Source organism: Glandiceps talaboti, chromosome 2 (genome assembly GCF_964340395.1).
Source record: "Glandiceps talaboti chromosome 2, keGlaTala1.1, whole genome shotgun sequence".
In the NCBI taxonomy this organism is placed as follows: Eukaryota; Metazoa; Hemichordata; class Enteropneusta; family Spengelidae; genus Glandiceps; species Glandiceps talaboti.
In genome coordinates this window covers 20460481-20485732 of record NC_135550.1, presented here as the reverse complement: position 1 = coordinate 20485732, position 25252 = coordinate 20460481, and the positions used below count along the sequence as shown (strand labels likewise).

General features: G+C 36.2%; 1 protein-coding gene across 8 annotated transcripts in view; it reads left to right on the top strand.

Moving 5' to 3' along the window:
* Window positions 1-25252, top strand: part of LOC144453723 (uncharacterized) — a 60698-nt gene that overhangs the window by 16621 nt on the left and 18825 nt on the right. For 4 of the 8 annotated variants that reach the window (XM_078145058.1, XM_078145062.1, XM_078145057.1 and 1 more), the window contains 29 exons: window positions 219-347; window positions 606-755; window positions 855-965; window positions 1691-1822; window positions 3870-3912; window positions 4193-4242; window positions 4791-4928; window positions 5165-5290; window positions 6356-6475; window positions 6645-6764; window positions 8389-8508; window positions 9870-10010; window positions 10109-10237; window positions 11954-12121; window positions 12864-12986; window positions 13494-13661; window positions 14303-14428; window positions 15504-15626; window positions 15885-16013; window positions 16800-16940; window positions 17038-17166; window positions 17606-17773; window positions 19544-19666; window positions 20220-20354; window positions 20454-20582; window positions 21899-22021; window positions 22869-22994; window positions 23401-23529; window positions 25050-25190. In XM_078145058.1, coding sequence (XP_078001184.1) covers window positions 219-347; window positions 606-755; window positions 855-965; window positions 1691-1822; window positions 3870-3912; window positions 4193-4242; window positions 4791-4928; window positions 5165-5290; window positions 6356-6475; window positions 6645-6764; window positions 8389-8508; window positions 9870-10010; window positions 10109-10237; window positions 11954-12121; window positions 12864-12986; window positions 13494-13661; window positions 14303-14428; window positions 15504-15626; window positions 15885-16013; window positions 16800-16940; window positions 17038-17166; window positions 17606-17773; window positions 19544-19666; window positions 20220-20354; window positions 20454-20582; window positions 21899-22021; window positions 22869-22994; window positions 23401-23529; window positions 25050-25190 — 3690 coding nt within the window. The remainder of the gene's footprint in view (window positions 1-218; window positions 348-605; window positions 756-854; window positions 966-1690; window positions 1823-3869; window positions 3913-4192; window positions 4243-4790; window positions 4929-5164; window positions 5291-6355; window positions 6476-6644; window positions 6765-8388; window positions 8509-9869; window positions 10011-10108; window positions 10238-11953; window positions 12122-12863; window positions 12987-13493; window positions 13662-14302; window positions 14429-15503; window positions 15627-15884; window positions 16014-16799; window positions 16941-17037; window positions 17167-17605; window positions 17774-19543; window positions 19667-20219; window positions 20355-20453; window positions 20583-21898; window positions 22022-22868; window positions 22995-23400; window positions 23530-25049; window positions 25191-25252) is intronic. The other 4 variants (XM_078145059.1, XM_078145060.1, XM_078145061.1 and 1 more) reach the window with 4 other exon arrangements.

Here is a 25252-nt window from a genome sequence, read left to right as displayed (position 1 = left end):
AAGAGTCTGATATATATATTATGCTGGTTATTTTCTGGTTGCGGTATCTCAAAAATTAGGCCACTTTTCAGGCCTCTGCTGTTCCACTTGTATGCATGTCCATCAAATATTTACTCGTATCTCATGTGAACATTTTCATTTTGGTAGTAATTACATGTATCTTTATCAGAATTCAATGTCTGTGAGCCTTGATAATCCACCCCTTTTTATTCCTACAGCTTATACATGTACTGATAACCATTCCTGTCAAAATGGCGCCACCTGCACCATTACAGACCAATATCCATATTTCATGTGTCATTGTCCCAACGGATTTACCGGACGTCGCTGTGAAAGCAGACTGACCGGTAGGTATCTGTTATAATATCTGACAGTGGTTTGACTCTCTATAATAAAACTCTTAATGAACTGCCTAGCATGAAGTTTCATTACTTAACACCACGTTAAAAATGTTCAATATATTGAAACATAAGATATGTTCATTTCAAGTTTAGATGTATATTCTAATTTGCTGTATTTCTGTAATATGTCAATATGTCATATATGGATATGAAAACGAGTAATTTGTATTATCAATCTTATCATAGTTTTCATTACGCTTACAGTTCAAGTATGCCCTCCAGTGTTCGAAGACATGTATGATGCATGCGCAGATACACAAATATGTGAAGGTGATTACAGCTGTGACAATGGGATGAAATGCTGTTCAACTTCAAGTAGATGTGGGCATTCCTGTATACAACCTGTTAATAATGGTGAGTGAAATCACTCCAGATTACATCTTGATCACTACAAAATAGGCTATCTTGATAAATATGAGTTTATCTTTTAATTTAAACCTTTTGTCATTTCAGGAAGTATGTGTGAAGCTGGCCATCCATGTGAGAATGGTGCCACATGCATAGTGATCGGTGGTTCTCCTCATTACAAATGCCTGTGTCTTCCTGGACTCACGGGAACGCATTGTGAGTAGATGATACATATTGAACATAGCGCGTAAATGTAACTACAGAAGTAAGCTTATAGTTTGTTCCAGTGTCAATCAAATTATAGTACATTGTTCAGCATGACCTTCTAAATCTTACAAGAACATGAATTAGACATGACAATACCCCATGACTACCATTCAGAGTGACTAACTGACTGAACTGACTGACATGTGCACTCTCCAAATACTCAATATCATTTTCATCCATGCTCAATATTACATACATTTTATAACTTTATACGTTAAAGCATATGCTTTATGTTTTAAACCAGGACTATAAATTCATCTCATGCGACCCTATCCCAAACCGATGTAGCAGCAGTGATGTAGAACCGATGGAAGCAATGGGATGCCAAAATTACAAAAAAATGCAAATTTAAACAATACACTGAGTCAAAGTAAAATGTGACCACCATCGCATTTTCTATTAAATATTTCCCTGCCACAAGAACTGATGTGACTCCCCCGCCCCCTAATTCCCCCAACCCGTTATTGCTGAAGGCTATCTAACTTCAAGAACTTTATGGTGGGTACTGTTCGCAGTGCTGAGTATATTCAAACCTTATGACGTATACATTGATTACCTTCACTTTTATACTCAAATTTCAAAAGATACTTTATGAATATCTACGACTACCATATATTCATTTTTTACTATCACATTTTTTAAATCTATTGTTCTGGTCTTTTGTTACATTGTAGGCAATGAGTGCCCATTTTTCAACCCTTGCAGAAATGGTGCAACATGCAGTATAAGCTATATTGGTGGTCTGCCAACGTTTAATTGCTATTGCCCAAATGGTTATTCAGGACAGCATTGTGAACAACCTGTAGGTGGGTAAATGCTGTAACAATAAGCTGGTTTTCAATCACCCAGATTGATAAGATATCTGAGTAAATGCTCAATACTTTGTTGTAGAGATGAGGGGTATATTCCCAATACTTTGTTGTAGAGATGAGGGGTATATACTCAATACTTTGTTGTAGAGAGGAGGGTATATACTCAATACTTTATTGTAGAGATGAGGGGTATATACTCAATACTTTGCTGTAGAGATGAGGGATATATACTCAATTCTTAGCTTAATATCTGACAGTGGATAACAACTTAAGAATATGTGGTCTGATTCTCAATGATAAAACTCTGTATGAACTCATTAGCTAAGGTCACATTAGAAAACTTAAGGTTGACAAATTGGAAAATATCAAGGTATGTTCATCCATGTACATAAAAATCGTGTGCCGTACCGTCTTTTGTCACGTTTTGATGAAACTGCCCTAGTCAACAGACTGTGTTATTTCATGGAAAGTTACCTACAATTATAAAATATGGATTTTTGACAAACAAAGTGGCAATCGAGATCTTGTTTTGTTCTGTTAAAATGAGCGAGTATAGACTTCACATGTCTAATACTAGTATGTATGATTTCATCTAGCTACAAATGCATTTCATCTGACCCTAACCATAACCCTAACCCTAAACCGTGGCAATGCCTTTTTCTGTACGTAAATATCTACGTAGTTACATATGTATGTATGTATGTATGTATGTATGTATGTAGGGTTTGTTTCAATTTTCTCCTGTAGTGGTTTGAGTGGTTAAATTCACTCCACTTGATGTTATGTGCAGACATTGCTCTGTATTGCCTGATGAAGGTATGAATAGTTGGGACCATATGTAAAAGCCAGAAGTAACACATTAGTGTTGGGGATTATAGGCCGGGCATTTTTAACTGACTGGGGCGGTGTTTTTTCGGGGGAGAGGTTATTTTGAAAAACACCACTTGAAGTGGGGTCGGGGGTCACGTTGGAAAATGACAAGATAAGTGTCATTTTGGTGCAGTGAAATGACTCCTGAACAACTGTAATTTGTAAAAAGGAGTTGTACTGTAGGAGGGGAATACCCCCCTACTGTACCCTCCCCATCTGTATTTTGCACATGTGCATATGTGCCACGTGACATGCAATATTTATCGAATAAGGATTTCGAACATTTAGTATTTGGGTATATAGCAATGGCTAGTTGTGTATTAGATTAGAGTTAGTTTTCGTTTTCATTAAATTCACCACTGGCACCAGGTATATATTAATGGCATTGGTGATTGAACTGACCATTTGTCATTCTCAAGATAAAAACTTGTTCTGAATGAAATTGTAGGAGCATTATGATATTAGCTAAATCTGAATGTATAAACGGAAGGCATAAAATATTCAAAATAATGCACTATTGGTATTAATACACTGCACAGAGAGTTATATTGGATTCTATACATTTTGTTTCGTCATGTTTTACTGCAGTGCATAATACCACAAACATGTATATCATGTACCACAAGTAGCATTATAAAAAAAATTATGTTGCTTTCTGTCAACGTATGCTATGTTTGTAAATACTAATTTTTAAAGAAAGAGTTGTATAAATTGCAAGTAACTATTGTCTCTTATGGAATATGCTGTGTACTGAGATACCCAGACGAAATTACATGTTCCGTTAGACTCTTGCTTTAAACATACAAGAAAACAAAAAAAACAAAAGTAATGTATTCTCTTAATAAGTAGCAACAATCAATTATATTTATATGGTGTTATAGTAACATGATATATTAAAAATATACAGGGGTGTTTGTGTGTGTCGGGGGTGGGGGTTACTGAGGGGGTCATTGTGGCTTTGGTCATTTGAGCTTGGGGGGGGGGGGCAGTTTGAGAAAACCCATGTTCAACTCCAAAAGACCGCTCCCCTCCCCCAGTTAAAAATGAACGCAGAAACAGAAGCATGTTTTATTTGTATCGAAGCACGACCACTCATACAATTATGATATGACAAACAGAGAATAGTGAATTCTATGGCATTAGTTAAATTGTCTTTAATATCATGTTACAGTGTGCGAGCATGGCAGCACAAGACAGGAAGATTGTAACACATGGTAAGTCTGGAAGGCGTTTGTTTTCTTCTGATTTTAGCCGACGACCTCTCACTTCGTTGATGTCACGAATCCATTTTGCGTGTTCCTAGCCAAATATTTGAATTGTCTGTAGTCAAAATTGAATTTCTAATGATTTGATAAATTGGACTATGCTAAATAAGCATAACTAAATTCCAAAATCATATCGTATTTTAGTGTTAATTATCTTATAGATTTAACATTTTAAATTTTTCTACTGAATACGCTTGTATACTCATTTAGTTTGTCTTTCTCTCACTAGTACTTGCTCATATGGTCAATGGGTGTGTACGGAGATGGCATGCCTAGAAGGTAATACGATTTGTGATTATATCGTGTCCTGTCAATAACAATGTGATCGTGATGTAAAAAGTGATCCAGTACGAGTATATGTAGTGTATAAGATAACTCAAAGATATTGCACTTAACGTGGCTGAAAATGTGCATTTGTTGGCGGAAATACAATACAATGCAACACAACCGTGCAATGCAATACAATTCAAAATAATACAATATGATGCAATGTCATAAAATATAACTTTATCTATCATGTTCATTAAATTTTACTGCAATCAATGCAATCAAATAATTTATTGGATACATGAAATGGAAATATTCAGACACATTTACAGCATAGAAATATAGATATTTATTCAATCAAGTTTAAAAAGGCAAACATGAATCATATACCTTTACCTGACCACACGTTCGTTTGATATGGTGAGTTTTCTCTGACCACGGCCGAAAACAAACACATGTTAGAATTCTTTCAAGAGATTCCAGAACGGAACTGTCACATAGATGTTGATATCTTACTAGTATTGGTTTCCAAGTTTTTGACCACAAAGTTATATTTCTAGAAACTTGCCCACCTGTGTATACGGTATCTTCAAGTATGAATTGTGTCAGTAACTGTCGTCCTGGTGACACCTGTGGATATGGACAGATGTGCTGCTTCAATGGTGGTTGTATGCTATGTTTGGATAAGGTAACAGTAGGTGAGTGAAATAAAGAGTATCCGTATCCTCGTTGTGATATAGCCCGAGTATTGTATAACCTTCATGGTAAAGTATTCCTAATATAAGTCTAAACAACATAGCACTGTCAAACCAACTAGAGTATAGAACAACTTTGCCCCTTGTAAAGGAAGACAGATTAAGGTAAATGTATGTAATTACTGACCGGATGATGGTTTGTAGAGAAAAGTTAACCTTTGAATCATCTGTCATATCAGGAAGTGACTGTGCAGCTGGTCATCCGTGTATGAATGGTGCTACATGCAAAGTGGTTGGCAGTGTTCCTAACTATGAATGTCAGTGTCCTTTGCCATTCATGGGAACCCATTGTGAACAGAGATACGGTGAGTAGTTTAGTGAGAAATATGCCATGTAAATCTTAACTATAGCAGATAGACTCTCACGATCACCTGTCATCTGTAGTCCGCGGTAAGCTTAATTTATTTTGTTTAGGTTCCTCTAGATGCTTAATCAATATTTTTAATTCAAGGTTCAACTTTGCTTAACTTGCACGAACAATGTGTTTCTGTCTTTGTTAATAGTCCCTGGGTGAACTTGTCATATATACGTCAACAGATTTCTGGAAGCCATCGAGTTTTAATTGAATAACTGTGTTATTACTGCTTTAAAACAAATTATTGAACAAATCTGACCCAGTCTCAAGATATACTATCTATTACCACCATTACAATTTGCAATAAACTATGTTGGAGAAAATATTCATTCTAAACCTTCATTCTGACAAGGATATATTATGCACTGCCTGAGATTAAACGAGCTCTAACTATTGTATTCGATTGCCTTGTAAGTTGAATCATCATGCATGTAGCCTCTTGGTGTTTGTATTACGTCAGAAAAGTAATTAGAACATATCAGATAATAACCAATCATCCAATTGCAACCTGTTCTTGTACAAGTACAAAATGTTACGTCATTGATTCAAGGTGAACATATTAGATATAATTTTACATAAGTTTTATAACTTTGAAAGTTATATAAAGGGTGTACGTTTGATGTAAATTGTTATCGATGTGATGTGTGCTGTTGATATCACTTACTACCATCGCGGTCATAAAAGTGATCCAGACTAGGTTGTATTGCGCGCAATTAAGTTGGAAAAACCCTCTTCTTAATTATTGTCTTTTCTGTTAAACATGGGGGAATTGAAAAAAAACCCATAGAGGTTGAAGATGTAACAGAACAAAACTTTTGCCTAGCGTTGAGATTTCATAGCTCAGCAGCGATGGCTTTATGTTAATCGTTGAATGTGAGCCAAAGTATTTGTTGTACAGTAGTATGTTTAACGACACTTCAGCATAATGATGTGCACGTGCACGTTATGTTTTCCTTGCAGTTGATTTTAGTAATGATATAATTGCATAATAATTTAAATATTATCTTTGCCCTAGATGCCGAACCTTGTAGTAGCCATCCTTGCCTAAATGGTGCCACTTGCTACAATTCTCATGCTGGCAATACCTATTTCTGTGATTGTCCTGGTGCTTACACTGGAACCCTGTGCGAAATGGGTAACTCATATACCTGCTCATTGACTATATTCGATGGTTTCCTCTCAATGTATACGTTTATCCAATGAAGTAATTTAGTGTTATTTATGTGTATTTCTATTGTTTTCCTTGCAGTTGATTTTAGTAATGATATAATTGCATAATAATTTAAATATTATCTTTGCCCTAGATGTCGATCCTTGCAGTTGCCATCCTTGCCTAAATGGTGCCACTTGCTACAATTCTCATGATGGCAATACCTATTTCTGTGTTTGTCCTGGTGGTTATATTGGAACCCAGTGCGAAATAGGTAACTCGTAGACTTGATCATTGGCTATATTCGATGGAATTCCTCTCATTGTATTTCCAATGAAGTATTTTAGTGTTATTTATGTGCATTGCTATTGTCATGTAATTGCCAACCCTTATAGAATCTTCTCCAGTTCTTGTAGTTTTAATTGTTATGATTAATTGCAAGGTAATTAGAGTATATCATTTGTGGTCACCTTCTCTGTATTGTCTGTATTAGCTTGGTATCTATGCTCTTCTATCGGCATAAACACACCTCAAGTTTCGTGCTATGTCAAAGTCTCCTGGCTATACTCTTTCAATTGTTACAATATTTATAAACCTCTACTAGTATACAGCGTCCTTCTCATCAATTTGTTAAACTCGGGCAGTAAGTGTGATGAAGTTATCTGAGTTTAGTATGTTACACCAACGATCATAATTTTTTAAATCCAGAGGTCATTGACATCCCTCCTTCTCAGTAGCCAAAATTCTAGGGTCTTCGTGATTACTCTTTTTGACCATAGCCGAAAAGTAAACAGTTGGGAAAACAGATCAAGAAAGGCGAGACCTCAGTATAGCTACTCTAAATCTCAGGGTAGATTGGATGATCGATATGAATACATGGAAAGACATTTCTTTTGAACCTGTACACTAACCTGTATTACACATTTACAGGTGAAAACATGTGTTAAAATGTTCTCAAATTCCAAGGTAAATCGTTATTTAAAAACACGAAATCTAAAAGCATGATGATTGAAGAAACGAAGCGCGTAGAATATTTCAATATGGAGCACGCAGTTAAAATGATATAACACGCTCATTTATTGACAAAGTTCATTTACAAGACACTACCTTTTTGAAAATACTGGTATTGCCACAGGACGAAGTTCAATTTCTTAACATTAGTAGCCTTTACCCATTCGTTTACCGGAATTGTTACACCCACCCAAAGAATAGATGGCTATCCTATATATCTGCATAGTTGATGTCTCTAACACTGGCATACATACGTGTCAAAAGTGATGGGATATGTCAGTAAATACATGTATAATGTTTATAGTTGTTACTGTAAGAAAGGGTTCGTTAGGCGTGTACTGCTAAATGCCAAATATCCAATAGATAAGCATACTTAGCTGTGTTCTGGTAAAACGAATCATTACCCTTCGCATATTTGTTACTGTCTTCGATATCTGTGATCTCAGATGAATATAACTGATGGTCCTTAGTTCCATCACACATACTTCTAGCTTTAAAAGACAGCTAGAATGTATTACAAGTTGACAAACTGTACTTTAGCAAGCCCACCACAAGAGGAAAATGTTATGATGGCAATATCTAAACTTTATTTGAAATATAGAGAAAATAATAGTAGAAATCCGGAAAATCTCGAGAACAAATTTAATTATTCGTCCTTTTCCCTATAGTAATAACCTCGTAATATCCTTTACGTACATCATTTTCCTCTTTGTGTCGCAACATATGTAAAGAGCACCCAGTTGAAAACACCGCCCACTTTTAATAAATGGACAGGTGAATGTAACGATGGAAAATTGCTGTAACCAATGATAACCGACACAGATTTTATCACCAAGAGCTTTGAAATGAAAGAGGGTATTAACTTCTAACATATTTTTCTTTATCAGTATATAACCCGTGCGACTCAAATCCATGTATGAATGGAGGTACTTGTGGCATGTCATCATCAACGTTACAGTGTATATGTCCTATAAACTTTAGTGGCATGTACTGTGAAAACCATATTGGTAAGTGTGCATATGTTATACTTTCCTGATATATAATCACATTTAGTACAACATGAAATACAAGGTCGATACACAGAATAAAACACTTTTGACATGAGCGTCTCAATGCATTGTATCAGACAGTCGGATCGACTGGATATAAAGACCACTACATATTACTGGGTAGAAGGAGAAAGGGCAATAAAATCCGCGTGTTCCATGACACATGACAGGTTGCTTCAAGTCCAGTTCACTGATATTGTGTAAAGTCGTTAGGCACATCCGAATATCTTATGTTAAATGTACACAATGCAGGATTTGCAGGACCTCAGTAATCAATGTGTCTATTATGACAGGGAATGATATGGAGATGACAGTACCCGAATTTTTCTTTATCGGGGGCGGGGGGGGGGGGGCGGAGGATTAAAGTGGTGTATTTTTTCAGTGACCCCCTGCTAAAAAAACATAAAATACCTAGCTCTCCCTAAGATTTCGTGTTTTACATGCCTCTCCCCTTTATGAAATGCATGATAAAACCTGTAAATAACAATGGAATCAGGTATCAAAGAATACTCATCTACCATCTCTGTCAATCGAGCAAATAGACAGCGAAAACATAAAACCATCCATTAAACACACTTCTAGCTTTAAAGACAGCTACAACTATTACAAGTTGACAAACTGTGCCCAAAAAAACACAATAAAAAACAAAAACAAAAACAACACCACAAACAAACAAACAAACAAACAAACAAACAAACAAACAAACAAAACAAACAATCGAACCAAAAACTTCCGACAGGAGGAGCAATGTATTTGTAGGCTTAGATAGCGTAGATTTTACTTTGAATGACTGTCCTGGTTAAGTAAGGCGGTACATGTCTGGCAGTGACACAGTAACGGCATTTCCACCTACATTTGAATACTATTTTATTTGAAGTATATTATGGTTTATTGCTGGATAATTTAACCTACAAGAGTCTATCACACAACGAATGCATTAAAATCATTTATATTCAGATCATCGCAAAAGGGCATGTAAGTCCGTAATCTGTGTTCCATATCTGCAAGGACACCTCTGTGTCGACATGGTGAAAAATGTTGTTGGAACGGAATCGTGTATGCTGTCATCGACAGAAACTACCATCTGGTTTATAGCTTCAATTAGAACTTCGATTCAACTGTCAAGTGCAAACTAACGACGAATCTTTATATATGATGTAGGATTGCATAGATTGTAAATTGAAAACGTTTGATTTATTGATTTAAAAAAATGGTAATTGTAGGAATGCTAACGTCTCTGAAACAACTTCGTCTTTATGTTACATTGGGCATTTTCTCTCGTGAGTATAAGTTAAGCTGCTTTTTGTATCATATAACAGGTGTTCAAGTCTGTCCTCCAGTGTTTGAGGGCATGTCTGGTATTTGCGTAGAAATGTGTCAGGGTGATTACAGCTGTTCCAGTGGTATGAAATGTTGTTTCAATGGATGTGGACATTCCTGTATGCAACCTGTTAATAATGGTGAGTGAAATCTCTGCAGATTATACATAAATCATTACAAAATAGATTATTTTGTTAATATAAGTTAACCTTTCAATTTAAATCATCTGTCATATCAGGAAGTCTGTGTGCGGGTGGTCATCCATGTATGAATAGTGCCACATGCATAGTGGTTGGTGGATCCCCTATAAACTACAAATGTCTGTGTCCTCCCGGATTCATGGGAATGCATTGTGATCAAGGATATGGTAAGTGAAAGATACATATTATATGTTGTAAAAGTTGAAATGATGTTATCAAAGTCTTGTTACATTTTATGTTTTCTGGTAATTTTGCTTAGTTAGAACATTTTGAATATCTCTATACTATTAATATAATATAGTGTGTGTTTTTAGCACAACTGGAATGATAAGGTTCAGTAGTGCTATAGGCATGGCAAAGTGTTGGTCTGTCTGTCTGTCTGTCTGTCTGTCTGTCTGTCTGTCTGGCTGTGGATGTGTGTGTATGTAAACAACTTAAAGTCAAAAACTGCCAGACCGATTGCTGTGATATTTGGTGGGTTTGAGGAAACGAAAAAACAACACCTTGGGTGTCTAGTTTGGAAATTGTTCAAATTGATCTTACCATCGGTGTCTGATTTGGGTCAAAAATGAGATTTTTGGTCAAAAAAGTTAAACTCAAACACTACTGGGCAGATCAGTCTGAAATTTGGTGGGAACATTCTTAAGGGTGTTTCGATTAAGAATTGTTCAGGACATAATGATCCCATCAGTGATATACAAATTAGGGGTTAAAAATGTGTCATTTTGGTAAAAAAAATTTAATTCCAAAACTACTGAGCAGATTGGGCTGAAATTTAATTGGGATGCATCTGGGGATGTATAGATGAAGACATATTAAGCATATTGTGATGTCATCAGTGATATGCAAATTAGGTGTAAAAATGTAGTTGGTCAATGAGACTGAAACTTGGTAAGATGTTTTTGGAAGTTTTATTCTTCAGTTTTCCTCTAAAGATTTTGACACAATTGTCCCTAGCAACCATGACCACACCCTTAGCAACAACCAAATGGCAGCATATTTGATGAAATCACAACATCATCTGATAGGCAAGTGCGTAAACATTCAAAAAATGTATGCAAATATCCCTAGCAACCATGGCCACACCCATAGCAACAGTCAAATGGTTGTGTATGTCACTAAGATAACAACAAGGATTCGTAGACAAATGAACCAACATTCAAAGAGTGTATGCAAATATGCCTAGCAACAAGACTACGCCCATAGCAATGCAAAATGATCACATCTATTGCAAAGATAACAAAAGGGATTCATAGACAAATGAAAAACGTTCAAAAATATATGCAAATGTGCCTAGCAACAGTGCCACGCTCATACCAACAGCCAAATGATCTTATATATTGCAAAGATAACTGATTAATGGACAAATGAGCAAACATTCAAAACATTTATGCAAATACACATAGCAATAAGACCACGCCCATAGCAACAACCAAATGTCTGTGTATATTGCAAAGATAACAACTGGGTTGGATAGGCAACTGGATAATCATTCAGCAAATGAACACCTATACCTAGCATGGATAAGCATGTGGGTAAACATTTTTTTAAAATTTGTACAGTTGTGCTACAATGTCATTGGCGTTATTTTGTCAAAAGTAAGTACAGAAGTAAGCGTTTAGTTTAATCCAGTATCAATCAAATTGTAGTACATAACATTGCTCAGCATAACCTTTTATTCCATCAATCTTAAAAGAATATGAATTAGACATGACAATGACTACCATTTAGAGTGAGTGGGTGAGTGACTGATTGACCTAACAACTCTCTAACTACTTGATATCATTTCATCAACTTCCTCGGTCAACATTACCTACACTTTCGGAATATTTCTTTGCTTGATTTTTCGTTTCCCCATTTGATTCATTGTCTAATTTTATTAGGTTACAAACCAGGACAGTGTCCACCAATTCCAGAACCAGAAGATAGACCTGGAATGACAGATGAAAGTGTATACTGTCAACATACCTGTACGAATGATTATGGATGTGAAGGAACTAAAAAATGTTGTATGTCAACATATTGTGGAATGGTGTGCACAGAGGTAGAAGGCAAGTTTCGCTCTGTTTTGCTTTAAATAAAGACATCTTATCATTATAAGTTATATTTATAGAGGTGTAGACATCAACAAGAATTACAATATCTTTGATAGGAGCGTCCCCATCCACTGTATCAGACACTTGGAGTAATATTACAGGGTAAGGGAGAAAGGGCAATAAAAAGTCTGTTGTTCCATGACATACAAGAGGTTGCTTCAAGTCTATAAATTTTAGAGAATTCGCTTAGTTCAGGAGAACGCTGTGAAATACCAATGCATAAGTACAGTTTTTAGTAATTTAACAGTACACACATTACCCAATTGCTATTAGTACAACATATCGTGTCATAATCGTAAAATTAACTATATTGTACAGATCCCTGTACAAATGTCGTCATCATACTAAGGACAGGTATTCATCTTTTACAGCCTGTAATTGTTTTCCCTCTCATCCGTACATGGCTGTGATGACACCAATAATCCGTGTATGAACAATGAGACCTGTTTCATGATACCGACTATTAATATCTGACCATTTATGAAAATCAAGCAATGTCTGCTTACTAGTTTACAACTCAGACCGCTAAATATTTTACAACTACTTCGTCTGTATATCCGTCAAATTATATATGTACTTGCGATTCTGTAAAAATAATGGAATGAATTATAACTGTTGTTACACAAAGTTGATATTCTGCCGATTTTAATAAATGTCTTATCATACATACAACAACGTTTTCAATTTTTGTTACCAGGTTGTGACTACTATCAGAATAGATGTCAAAATGGCGGTAGCTGTGTTATGACACCAGGTGCTATTGGAGGCTATTGTACATGCACGGATGGATTCACTGGGAACTTATGTGAACAGCCAATAGGTATGTCAGAGTATTTTTTTGATGGCATGATTATGTTTCATTCAATTGTGCGCATTGTCTTGTGTGTAATCCAACAATACTTTAAAGGCTGATGATGACTGAAACCCTACATCCGGCGTCACCCCCCCCCCTTAAATCCGGGTCACCCCTCCCTTAAAAAGTTCAATATAAATCATACCCCTCTTTATCGACATTTTACGAATATAGCCTATGTTACATTTCCTTATTTTCTTATAACGACTTTATAAAATAATGTTAAGAAATGATTTTCGAAATGATAATGGCTGTGATTATGTTCATAATACATGTCGAAATGGTGGGACGTGCATGATGGCACATGGAGGGGCTCATTCGTTTTGTATCTGTACACCGCAATATTCTCGACGACGACGACGACGACGACGACGATGATGATAGTAGTAGTAGTCTAAAGATAGTGTGCTGTATAATTTATATTTTGGCTCCTTTTTTCGTTTCCTTATTTGACTCATTGTCTAACTTTAATAGGTTACAAACCAGGACAGTGTCCACCAATTCCAGAACCAGAAGATAGACCTGGAATGACAGATGAAAGTGTATACTGTCAACATACCTGTACGAATGATTATGGATGTGAAGGAACTAAGAAATGTTGTATGTTAACAAATTGTGGAATGGTGTGCACGGAGGTAGAAGGCAAGTTTCGCTCTGTTTTGCTTTAAATAAAGACATCTTATCATTATAAGTTATATTTATAGAGGTGTAGACATCAACAAAAATTACAATATCTTTTATAGGAGCGTCCCCATCCACTGTATCAGACACTTGGAGTAATATTACAGGGTAAGGGAGAAATGGCAATAAGTCTGTTGTTCCATGACATACAAGAGGTTGCTTCAAGTCCAATCCGCTGACATATCCTGCAAAATCTATTAGGCATATCCGAATATGAATAACAATTTGGTACACATATTCTGTTTGTTCTGTCTAGACCATATTAATTTTTTATCAAGATGTATGCCAATCAAACACCCTTATTTACATATTATTGCACAAACTTTGTGACTTTCCTTTTTGTTTCTAGCATATGATCTGACTGACTCAATCAATGAGCTGTCCTTATAACTGTGCACTTTCTTTTTGCTTACAGTTTACTGTTGTTTTATTTTCTCACTTGGGAATTAATCTTTAGGTTACCTGATATCATCCTCATTCATGGTGTAAAGTCTTTGTAAGATCATTATTCACATGATTTACATTTGTTACCAAGACATAGTTTTGCACTTTAAGTACAAGATCATTTTAAAATATTACCATATGGAAACATTATCATTTAGGATATGGCTGCGATTTGGGGAATAACCAGTGTTTAAATGGAGGAACGTGTCTAATGTCCACTACTGGAATGAGTTACTGTCTCTGTGAGGATTGGTTTACAGGGGTGAACTGCGAAACAGCATTGGGTACGTGAAGTGAAATGCAATATGCGATAGTGTGATATCCATCATCACTGAATCGATAATTGTACCAAATTGTAGCCTCCAAAGCCTAACATCAGCCTCCATCATGTTTATTAACATAGATCCATTCTATGATGTAGTTGTTATACGTTATAACTGCAGTCATTAGGAAACTATTGAACCTTCAGTACTTTAATAGCTCTAATACAAGCTTAAGGTTGTGGTAGTATGAGCATGTGTTTGATGACACCGACCATTGATTCTGTTCACTTGTGAAAATCGAGAATGGCCTCCTTTTTTTATTAAGTACTAATGTGCAACTACTTATGGTAGTTCACATAGGTGTATAGTCAGCATATACTATCTCGTACGTCTAGAGACATGAGAGATGTGATTCAAGTTGTAGCGTCATTTGTTTCATGTTCCAGACGCTCATGATTATGCATACATATTGTCTTCTTAGGACACTTATTTACTATGCAGATCTTATTGTAAAGTAATGTAATTATTGTAAAGACCATGGTGTCGGATATTTCATGGTTAGCTATAAATTTTAGAGAATTCGCTTAGTTCAGGAGAACGCTGTGAAATATCAATGCATAAGTACAGTTTTTAGTAATTTAACAGTACACACATTACCCAATTGCTGATAGTACAACATATCGCGTCGTAATAGTAAAATTAACTATGTTGTACAGATCCCTGTACAAATGTCGTCATCATACTAAGGACAGGTATTCATCTTTTACAGCCTGTAATTGTTTTCCCTCTCATCCGTACATGGCTATGATGACACCAATAATCCGTGTATGAACAATGAGACCTGTTTCATGATACCGACTATTAATATCTGACCATTTATGAAAATCAAGCAATGTCTGCTTACTAGTTTACAACTCAGACCGCTAAATATATTTACAACTACTTCGTCTGTATATCCGTCAAAGTATATATGTACTTGCGATTCTGTAAAAATAATGAAATGAATTATAACTGTTGTTACACAAAGTTGATATTCTGCTGATTTTAATAAATGTCTTATCATACATACAGCAACGTTTTCAATTTTTGTTACCAGGTTGTGACTACTATCAGAATAGATGTCAAAATGGCGGTCGGTGTGTTATGACACCAGGTGCTATTGGAGGGTATTGTACATGCACGGATGGATTCACTGGGAATTTATGTGAACAACCAATAGGTATGTCGGAGTATTTTGTTGATGGCCTGATTATGTTCGAATCAATTGTGCGCATAGTCTTGTGTGTAACCCAACAATATTTGAAAGGCTGTTTATGACTGAAGCCGTACATCCGGGGACATCTAAAAAATTCAGTTTAAATCCTACCCCTCTTTATCGACATTATACGAACATCGCTGAAATGTTACATTTTTTTGTAACGAACTTTTATAAAACAATGTTAAAAATTTTGGAATTTTTTTTTTGTTCAACAATCAGAACGTGGTTGTGACTATGTTCATAATATATGTCGAAATGGCGGGACATGCATGATGTCCCAGGTTGGAATTCATTCGTTTTGTGTCTGTACACCGCAATTCTCGGGAGAACACTGTGAAATGCTAATAAGTAAGTATCGAATATTAACCAATATTGTTGAATTTATATCTGTCAACATATTTTTCAAACAACACCTGTGGCTTTACGACGACGAAATATGCACCGGGGAAACTCCAATAATTCACTCCAATACTAGTCTAGTCGTCAGATTTTCATATACGCAATCTTCTAGGAGCTTTTAGATTTTGATTTAGATTTATTATTTTGAAAATAACATTGTGTAACTAGATTGATACCATGTTGCACCCCCTCTCCCAACCCGACATTCGACACCGACTTGCAATCATAACATCCAGGATGGTTTAGAATGTGCCTTTACGAAAAAATTTAAATGTACTACGAATGCCATTATATTTTAAGTATATGGTTTATCGCTGGAAAACTTAACCTACAAGAGTCTATCACACAACGAATGCATTCAATTCATTTATATTCAGATCATCGCAACAGGACATGTAAGTCCGTAATCTGTGTTCCATATCTGCAAGGACACCTCTGTGTCGTCATGGTGAAAAATGTTGTTGGAATGGAATCGTGTATGCTTCGACAGAAACTAGCATCTGGTTTATAGGTTCAATTAGAACTTCGATTCAACTGTCAAGTGCAAACTAACGACGAATCTTTATATGTGATGTAGGACAGCATAGATTGTAAATTGAAAACTTTTGATTTATTGATTTAAAAAAATGGTAATTGTAGGAATGCTAACGTCTCTGAAACAACTTCGTCTTTATGGTACATTGGGCATTTTCTCTAGTGAGTATAAATTAAGCTGCTTTTTGTATCATATAACAGGTGTTCAAGTCTGTCCTCCAGTGTTTGAGGGCATGTTTGGTCATTGCGCAGAAATGTGTCAGGGTGATTACAACTGTTCCAGTGGTATGAAATGTTGTTCCATTGGATGTGGTCATTCCTGTATACAACCTGTTAATAATGGTAAGTGAAATCTCTACAGATTATAGATAAATCATTACAAAATAGATTATTTTGTTAAATATAAATTAACCTTTCAATTTAAATCATGTCATATCAGGAAGTCTGTGTGCGGGTGGTCATCCATGTATGAATGGTGCCACATGCATAGTGGTTGGTGGTTCCCCTATAAACTACAAATGTCTGTGTCCTCCCGGATTCATGGGAATGCATTGTGATCAAAGATATGGTAAGTGAAAGATACATATTATATGTTGTAAAAGTTGAAATGATATTATCAACGTCTTCTTACATTATATGTTTTCTGGTAATTTTGCTTAGTTAGAACATTTTGAATATCTCTATACAATATAATATAGTGTGTGTTTTTTAGCACAACTGAAATGATAAGGTTCAGTAGTGCTATAGGCATGGCAAAGTGTCTGTCTGTCTGTCTGTCTGTCTGTCTGTCTTTACTACATAAATCTTACTAAAATATGAATTAGACATGACAATACCTGATGACTACCATTTAGAGTGAGTGGGTGAGTGACTGATTGACCTGACAACTCTCTAACTACTCGATATCATTTTCATCAACTTCCACGTTCAATATTACTTACACTTTCCGACTATTTCTTTGCTTGTTTTTTCGTTTCCCCATTTGATTCATTGGCTAACTTTATTAGGTTACAAACCGGGACAGTGTCCACCAATTCCAGAACCAGAAGATAGACCTGGAATGACGGATGAAAGTTTACACTGTCAACATACCTGTACGAATGATTATGGATGTGAAGGAACTAAGAAATGTTGTATGTCAACATATTGTGGAATGGTGTGCACGGAGGTAGAAGGCAAGTTTCACTCTGTTTTTTAAATAAGGACATCTTATCACAAGTTATATTTATAGAGGTGTAGATATTAATATTGACATGGAGTTGTATTGTAACCTTTCATAAATGACATGAAATACAAGCTAGATAGGCAGAAAACAACACTTTTGACAGAATAGTCTCAATGCATTGTATCGGACACTCGGATTGACTGGGATATAAAGAACACTACATATTACTGGGTAGAAGGAGAAAGGACAATAAAATCCAAATGTTCCGTGACACATGACAGGTTGCTTCAAGTCCAGTTCACTGATATATTGTGTAAAGTCGTTAGGCACATCCGAATATCTTATGTTAAATGTACACAATGCAGGGTTTGCAGGACCTCAGTAATCAATGGGTCTATTATGACAGGGAATGATATGGAGATGACATTACCCGAATTTTATCGGGGGGGGGGGGGTCGGAGGATTAAAGTACCCCTGCTAAAAGACGTAAACTACCTAGCTCTCCCTAAGATTTCGTGTTTTACATGCCTCTCCCCTATATGAAATGCATGAAAAATCCTGTAAATAACAATGGAATCAGGTATCAAAGAATAATCATCTGATATCACTGTCAATCAAGCAAATAGACAACGAAAACATAAAACCTCGTTAGTGGTCTGAGATAAAACACAAATCATAGATGCTCATGTACAAACAACTTTTTAACTTAGATAAGATGAGAAGAATGGACAAGATGTTTTTATTTAGTCTAAAGTGTGAATTATATATAGCTGAAAAGTAGCCAGGAAAGATTACTTTAATTGGGCGAAAAGCCCGTGAGTGTGTTCTAGCAATCAACTAATTAATGCAAAGTTGATAAACTCTGATAAGACAGTGATAATGGTAGGAAAAACGGTGAGAGGAAAGAATAGATATGGTGGTAATAGTTAAAACGTTTTATTTGAATATATAGTAGAATATAGAGAAAACTGTGGTAATAACCTCATAATATCCTTTACGTACATATATATATATATATATATATATATATATATATATATATATATATATACAGAGAGAGAGAGAGAGAGAGAGAGAGAGAGAGAGAGAGAGAGAGAGAGAGAGAGAGAGAGAGAGAGAGAGAGAGAGAGAGAGAGAGAGAGAGAGAGAGAGGGAGAGAGAGAGAGAAACTGAAAACTGAGCAAACGGTGAAACACTGTAAGGCCTAAAAAAAAGTTGTGTGGTTCCGGTTACCCGATCCCACCTATATTTCTTATCACTGTGTCCAAAATACATACACATAATAGTTGAAAAAGGTGGAATATTGGTTAATCGTGTTGTCTGAAGTTTGGTTTATATTATTTTGGTATATCAGCATTTCACACATTATTTCTTAGATTATTTGAAGTATATACATGTACACATATATTATCTTGGTTGAAGGTATAGGCTGAGTCTATACGTTTTGGGGCGTACCTTATATAATGTTGCAGATTTAAAAGTTACTCGTAGTGTTCTACTTAACTTTGCAATTGACACAAGTCAAATTAAGAGATATACCTTATAAACGATCTGATGACGTCATTTATTTCTATACGTGTAAAAAAGCCCATGGAATCCCTTCTATTCAATCTTCTATTCTAAGAACACCTGAAGACAAATGTAATGTAATACTTGGCGTGCGTGTACATTAACATTATATACCAGAATAGTTAAATTGACGTGTGTTTAGTATTTTCATTTCAGTGAAAAGCTCGTGTGTGTCTAATTATTGACTAATTGTTTTCCTGTCAACCAACAGGATATGGTTGTGATAATCTAGTGTGTCTAAATGGTGGAACATGCACGATGGTGGAATATGGGGGCCATGCTTATTGTATGTGTGCACCAGGATTTTCAGGAGAAAACTGTGGAATACAAACGCGTAAGTACAGTTTTTGGTAATTTAATAGTACAGACATAACCCAATTGTTCGTATTATTACAACAGCTCGCGTCGTAATCGTAAAATTAAAGTGCTTACTGTGGGAGGGGGTTGCCCTCGCCACTACCTATCATGGCGGATGCGGTTTCAGCCCAGAATCGAGATTGAATGATAAAACCCTGCTGACTAAGTATCTCAAAGTATAGCCCAAATGTGAGACCTTTCTTTGCAAAGCCCACATATATTTGTAAAGAATGAAATATCTCATTATTATGTACTGACGTCACGTTCAGTGGATTTCCACTGTTGTAGTGCACCATACTGTACAACTCTGAAGTGGAGCGGGGGGTACTGCACCATTACACATTAAAATATGTGGTTCATTTCGGGGGGGGGGGGGTCATGTATATTTTTGAGAGCGTGAAGGGGGGGGGGTGATGCGATTTTTTTTTACCAAAATAATTCCCCCCCCGCCGTAAATTCTGACTCCAGCCTTATATGGGATAGTTTCTCTAGTGAGCATAAAATAAACCACTTTTTGTATCATATAACAGGTGTTCAAGTCTGTCCTCCAGTGTTCATGTTTGGACATTGCGCAGAAATGTGTCAGGGTGATTACAGCTGTTCCAGTGGTATGAAATGTTGTTCCAATGGATGTGGTCATTCCTGTATACAACCTGTTAATAATGGTGAGTGAAATCTTTACAGATTATACATAAATCATTACAAAATAGATTATTTTATTAAATATAAGTTAACCTTTCAATTTAAATCATCTGTCATATCAGGAAGTCTGTGTGCGGGTGGTCATCCATGTATGAATAGTGCCACATGCATAGTGGTTGGTGGTTCCCCTATAAACTACAAATGTCTGTGTCCTCCCGGATTCATGGGAATGCATTGTGATCAAAGATATGGTAAGTGAAAGATACATATTATATGTTGTAAAAGTTGAAATAATGTTATAAAAGTCTTGTTGCATTATATGTTTTCTGGCAATTTTGTAATAGTTAGAACATTTTGAATATCTCTATATAGTATAATATAGTGGTTTTATTTAGCACAACTGAAATGATAAGGTTCAGTAGTGCTATAGGCATGGCAAAGTGTCTGTCTGTCTGTCTGTCTGTCTGTCTGTGGATGTGTGTGTGAGTGTGTGTGTGTAAACAACTTAAAGTCAAAAACTGCCAATCCGATTGGCATGACATTTGGTGGGTGTATTACCTTGCGATAGTGTGATATCCATCATCACTGAATCGATAATTGTACCACTGCAAATTGTAGCCTCGAAAGCCTAATATCAGCCTCCATCATGTTTAACATAGATCCATTCTATGATGTACGGTTGTTATACGTTATAACTGCAGTCATAGGAAACTATTGAACCTTCAGTACTTTAATACCCTAATACATGTGTTTGATGACACCGACCATTGATTCTGTTCACTTGTGAAAATCGAGAATTATTAAGTACTAATGTGCAACTACTTATGGTAGTTCACATGGGTGTATAGCCAGCATCTCGTACGTCTAGAGACATGAGAGATGTGATTCAAGTTGTAGCGTCCTTTGTTTCATGTTCCAGACGCTCATGATTATGCATACCTATTGTCTTCTTAGGACACTTATTTACTATGCAGATCTTATTGTAAAGTAATGTAATTATTGTAAAGACCATGGTGTCGGATATTTCATGGTTAGCTATTAATTTTAGAGAATTCGCTTAGTTTAGGAGAACGCTATGAAATACCAATGCATAAGTACAATTTTTAGTAATTTAACAGTACACACATTACCCAATTGCTGATAGTACAACATATCGCGTCATAATCGTAAAATTAACTATGTTGTACAGATCCCTGTACAAATGTCGTCATCATACTAAGGACAGGTATTCATCTTTTACAGCCTGTAATTGTTTTCCCTCTCATCCGTACATGGCTGTGATGACACCAATAATCCGTGTATGAACACTGAGACCTGTTTCATGATACCGACTATTAATATCTGACCATTTATGAAAATCAAGCAATGTCTGCTTACTAGTTTACAACTCAGACCACTAAATAGATTTACAACTACTTCGTCTGTTTATCCGTCAAATTATATATGTACTTGCGATTCTGTAAAAATAATGAAATGAATTATAACTGTTGTTACACAAAGTTGATATTCTGCCGATTTTAATAAATGTCTTATCATACATACAACAACTTTTTCATTTTTTTACCAGGTTGTGACTACTATCAGAATATATGTCAAAACGGCGGTAGCTGTGTTATGGCACAAGGTGCTATTGGAGGGTCTTGTACATGCACGGATGGATTCACTGGGAATTTATGTGAACAGCCAATAGGTATGTCGGAGTATTTTGTTGATGGCCTGATTATGTTCCAATCAATTGTGCGCATTGTCTTGTGTGTAATCCAACAATACTTTAAAGGCTGATGATGACTGAAACCCTACATCCGGGGTCACCCCCCTTAAATCCGGGGTCACCCCTCCCTTAAAAAGTTCAATATAAATTATATCCCTCTTTATCGACATTTTACGAACATAGCAAATGTTACATTTCCTTCTTTTCTTATAACGACTTTATAAAATAATGTTAAGAAATGATTTTCGAAATGACAATGCTGTGATTATGTTCATAATACATGTCGAAATGGTGGGACGTGCATGATGGCACATGGTGGGGGCTCATTCGTTTTGTATCTGTACACCGCAATATTCGCGACGACGACGACGACGACGACGACAACAATGATGATAGTAGTAGTAGTAGTAGTCTAAAGAGAGTGTGCTGTATAATTTATATTTTGGCTTTCACAACTTGTGTCAAAGAGCTGTGGAATCTCATAAAGTTATAAATGATATAAGCTTACCTGTGTTTGTGTCATTTTGTCCTTTGACATTCATATCTTCAGCACACCATCTATGTTGATCCCTTCTACATTCGTAACTATATGCATATCAAATAGTGTATTAAAGGTCCAGGTGATTGCTCCCATGTTGTATCCTCATAGCTGCGCATATTCAGTGTTTGTATGTAGTAGATTAATATTGTTCTAATTCTTCATCAGGAAGATGATCCTGGCCGGCTAGAATTCCCGTTCATGGCGCGTGTTCTGTGTGATCTGATTTTTTACTTAAACCACTGTCAAAATGCTTTACATTGATCATATGCATACATTCTCATTTAGGATATCCTTGTTTTGTTGCCGATGACTACTGTTTAAATGGAGGAACTTGTGAAATGTATCGTAATGGTCTGCTCGTCTGCCGCTGTGCAGATGGGTTTACAGGGGTGAGCTGCGAAACAGCATTGGGTGAGTCAAATGAGTCGATGCCTCAACTCTTTCTCTGATATAAATAAGCAACAGGGAAAATACACGTGTGTTATGACACCAGGTGCTTTTGGAGGGTTTTGTACATGCACGGATGGATTCACTGGGAATTTATGTGAACAACCAATAGATATGTCTGAGTATTTTGTTGGTGGCCTGATTATGTTCCAATCAATTGTGCGTATTGTCTTGTGTGTAACCCAACAATATTTGAAAGGCTGTTTATGACTGAAGCCGTACATCCCGGGCCATCTAAAAAAATTAGTTTAAATCCTACCCCTCTTTATCGACATTTTACGAACATCACTGAAATGTTACATTTTTTGTAACGAATTTTTATAAAACAATGTTAAAAAGTTTGGAATTTTTTTTTCTGTTCAACAATCAGAACGTGGTTGTGATTATGTTCATAATATATGTCGAAATGGCGGGACATGCATGATGTCCCAGGTTGGAATTCATTCGTTTTGTGTCTGTACACCGCAATTCTCGGGAGAACACTGTGAAATGCCAATAAGTAAGTATCAAATATTAACCAATATTGTTGAATTTATATCTGTCAACATATTTTTCCGACAACACCTGTGGCTTTACGACGACGAAATATGCACCGGGGAAACTCCAATAATTCACTCCAATACTAGTCTAGTCGTCAGATTTTCATATACGCAATCTTCTAGGAGCTTTTAGATTTAGATTTAGATTTATTATTTTGAAAATAACATGGTGTGACTAGATTGATACCATGTTGCACCCCCTCTCCCAACCCGACATTCGACACCGACTTGTAATCATAACATCCAGTATGGTTTAGAATGTGCCTTTACGAAAAGATTTAAATGTACTACGAATACCATTATATTTAAGTATATGGTTTATCGAAAATGAGAGTTCAGAGGGAGGGGCATGAAAATTCTGATATTTTATTTATGATTTCAACCAAATTAAACTTCAGGAGCGGTCGTTTACCATGTAAATTTAAAACAATGATACCTTCAAAAACATATATGCAGTGAAGAGTTGGGTGACAGCCATGCGAATGTATTTGCGTATGCATTCCTCTGTCTTACTGTCTGTCTGTCTGTCTGTCTGTCTGTCTGTCTGTCTGTCTGTCTGTATGTCTTTATGTATGTATGTATGTATGTATGTATGTATGTATGTATGTATGTATGTATCTCTCTCTAGTCTCTCTCTCCGAGGAGACTTTTTCGAACAATCAAAACTCACGAGCAGTCGTTTACCTCGTACTTTGCAAAATTGTACACTTCATTTACCAATAATACATTTAATTATGAGGCAATCGATAGCCAAGCAAATATGTGAGTCTGCCAAAATATCTCGGATTAGGTAAGTTAAAGTGTAGGTAATATAGCCATACAATTGTATAAATAATATATTGACTCGAGTAAATATAGGGTATTGAAGGCAATTTTCAAGTAGTCTATGGCTTTCGATAATGTGTATGGTTTGAAATGTTATGACATTAAATGGCCTCCTATATGTCCTTATATTTTTAAAAAGTGCTTACTGTGGGAGGGGAAACCACCTCCCACACCCTCGCCACTACCTATCATGGCGGATGCGGTTTCAGCCCAGAATCGAGATTGAAAGATAAAACCCTGCTGACTAAGTATCTCAAAGTACAGCCCAAATGTGAGACCTTTCTTTGCAAAGCCCACATATACTAGTATTTAATCTCTCATTGTTATGTACTGACGTCACGCTAAAGTGGATTTCCACTGTTGTAGTGCACCATACTACAACTCTGAAGTGGAGCGGGGGGGGGGGGGTTACTGTATCATTACACATTAAAATATGTATAGCCGGGAGGTCGGGGCTACGAAAATCCTTTGGTTCATTTCGGGGGGGGGGGGGGGGGCATGTATATTTTTGAGAGCGTGAAGGGGGGGGGGGGTGGCTGCGAATTTTTTTTTCACCAAAATAATCCCCCCCCCGCCGTAAATTCTGACTCCAGCCTTATATGGGATAGTTTCTCTAGTGAGCATAAAATAAGCCGCTTTTTGTATCATATAACAGGTGTTCAAGTCTGTCCTCCAGTGTTTGAGGGCATGTCTGGTATTTGCGCAGAAATGTGTCAGGGTGATTACAGCTGTTCCAGTGGTATGAAATGTTGTTCCAATGGATGTGGTCATTCCTGTATACAACCTGTTAATAATGGTGAGTGAAATCTTTACAGATTATACATAAATCATTACAAAATAGATTATTTTGTTAAATAT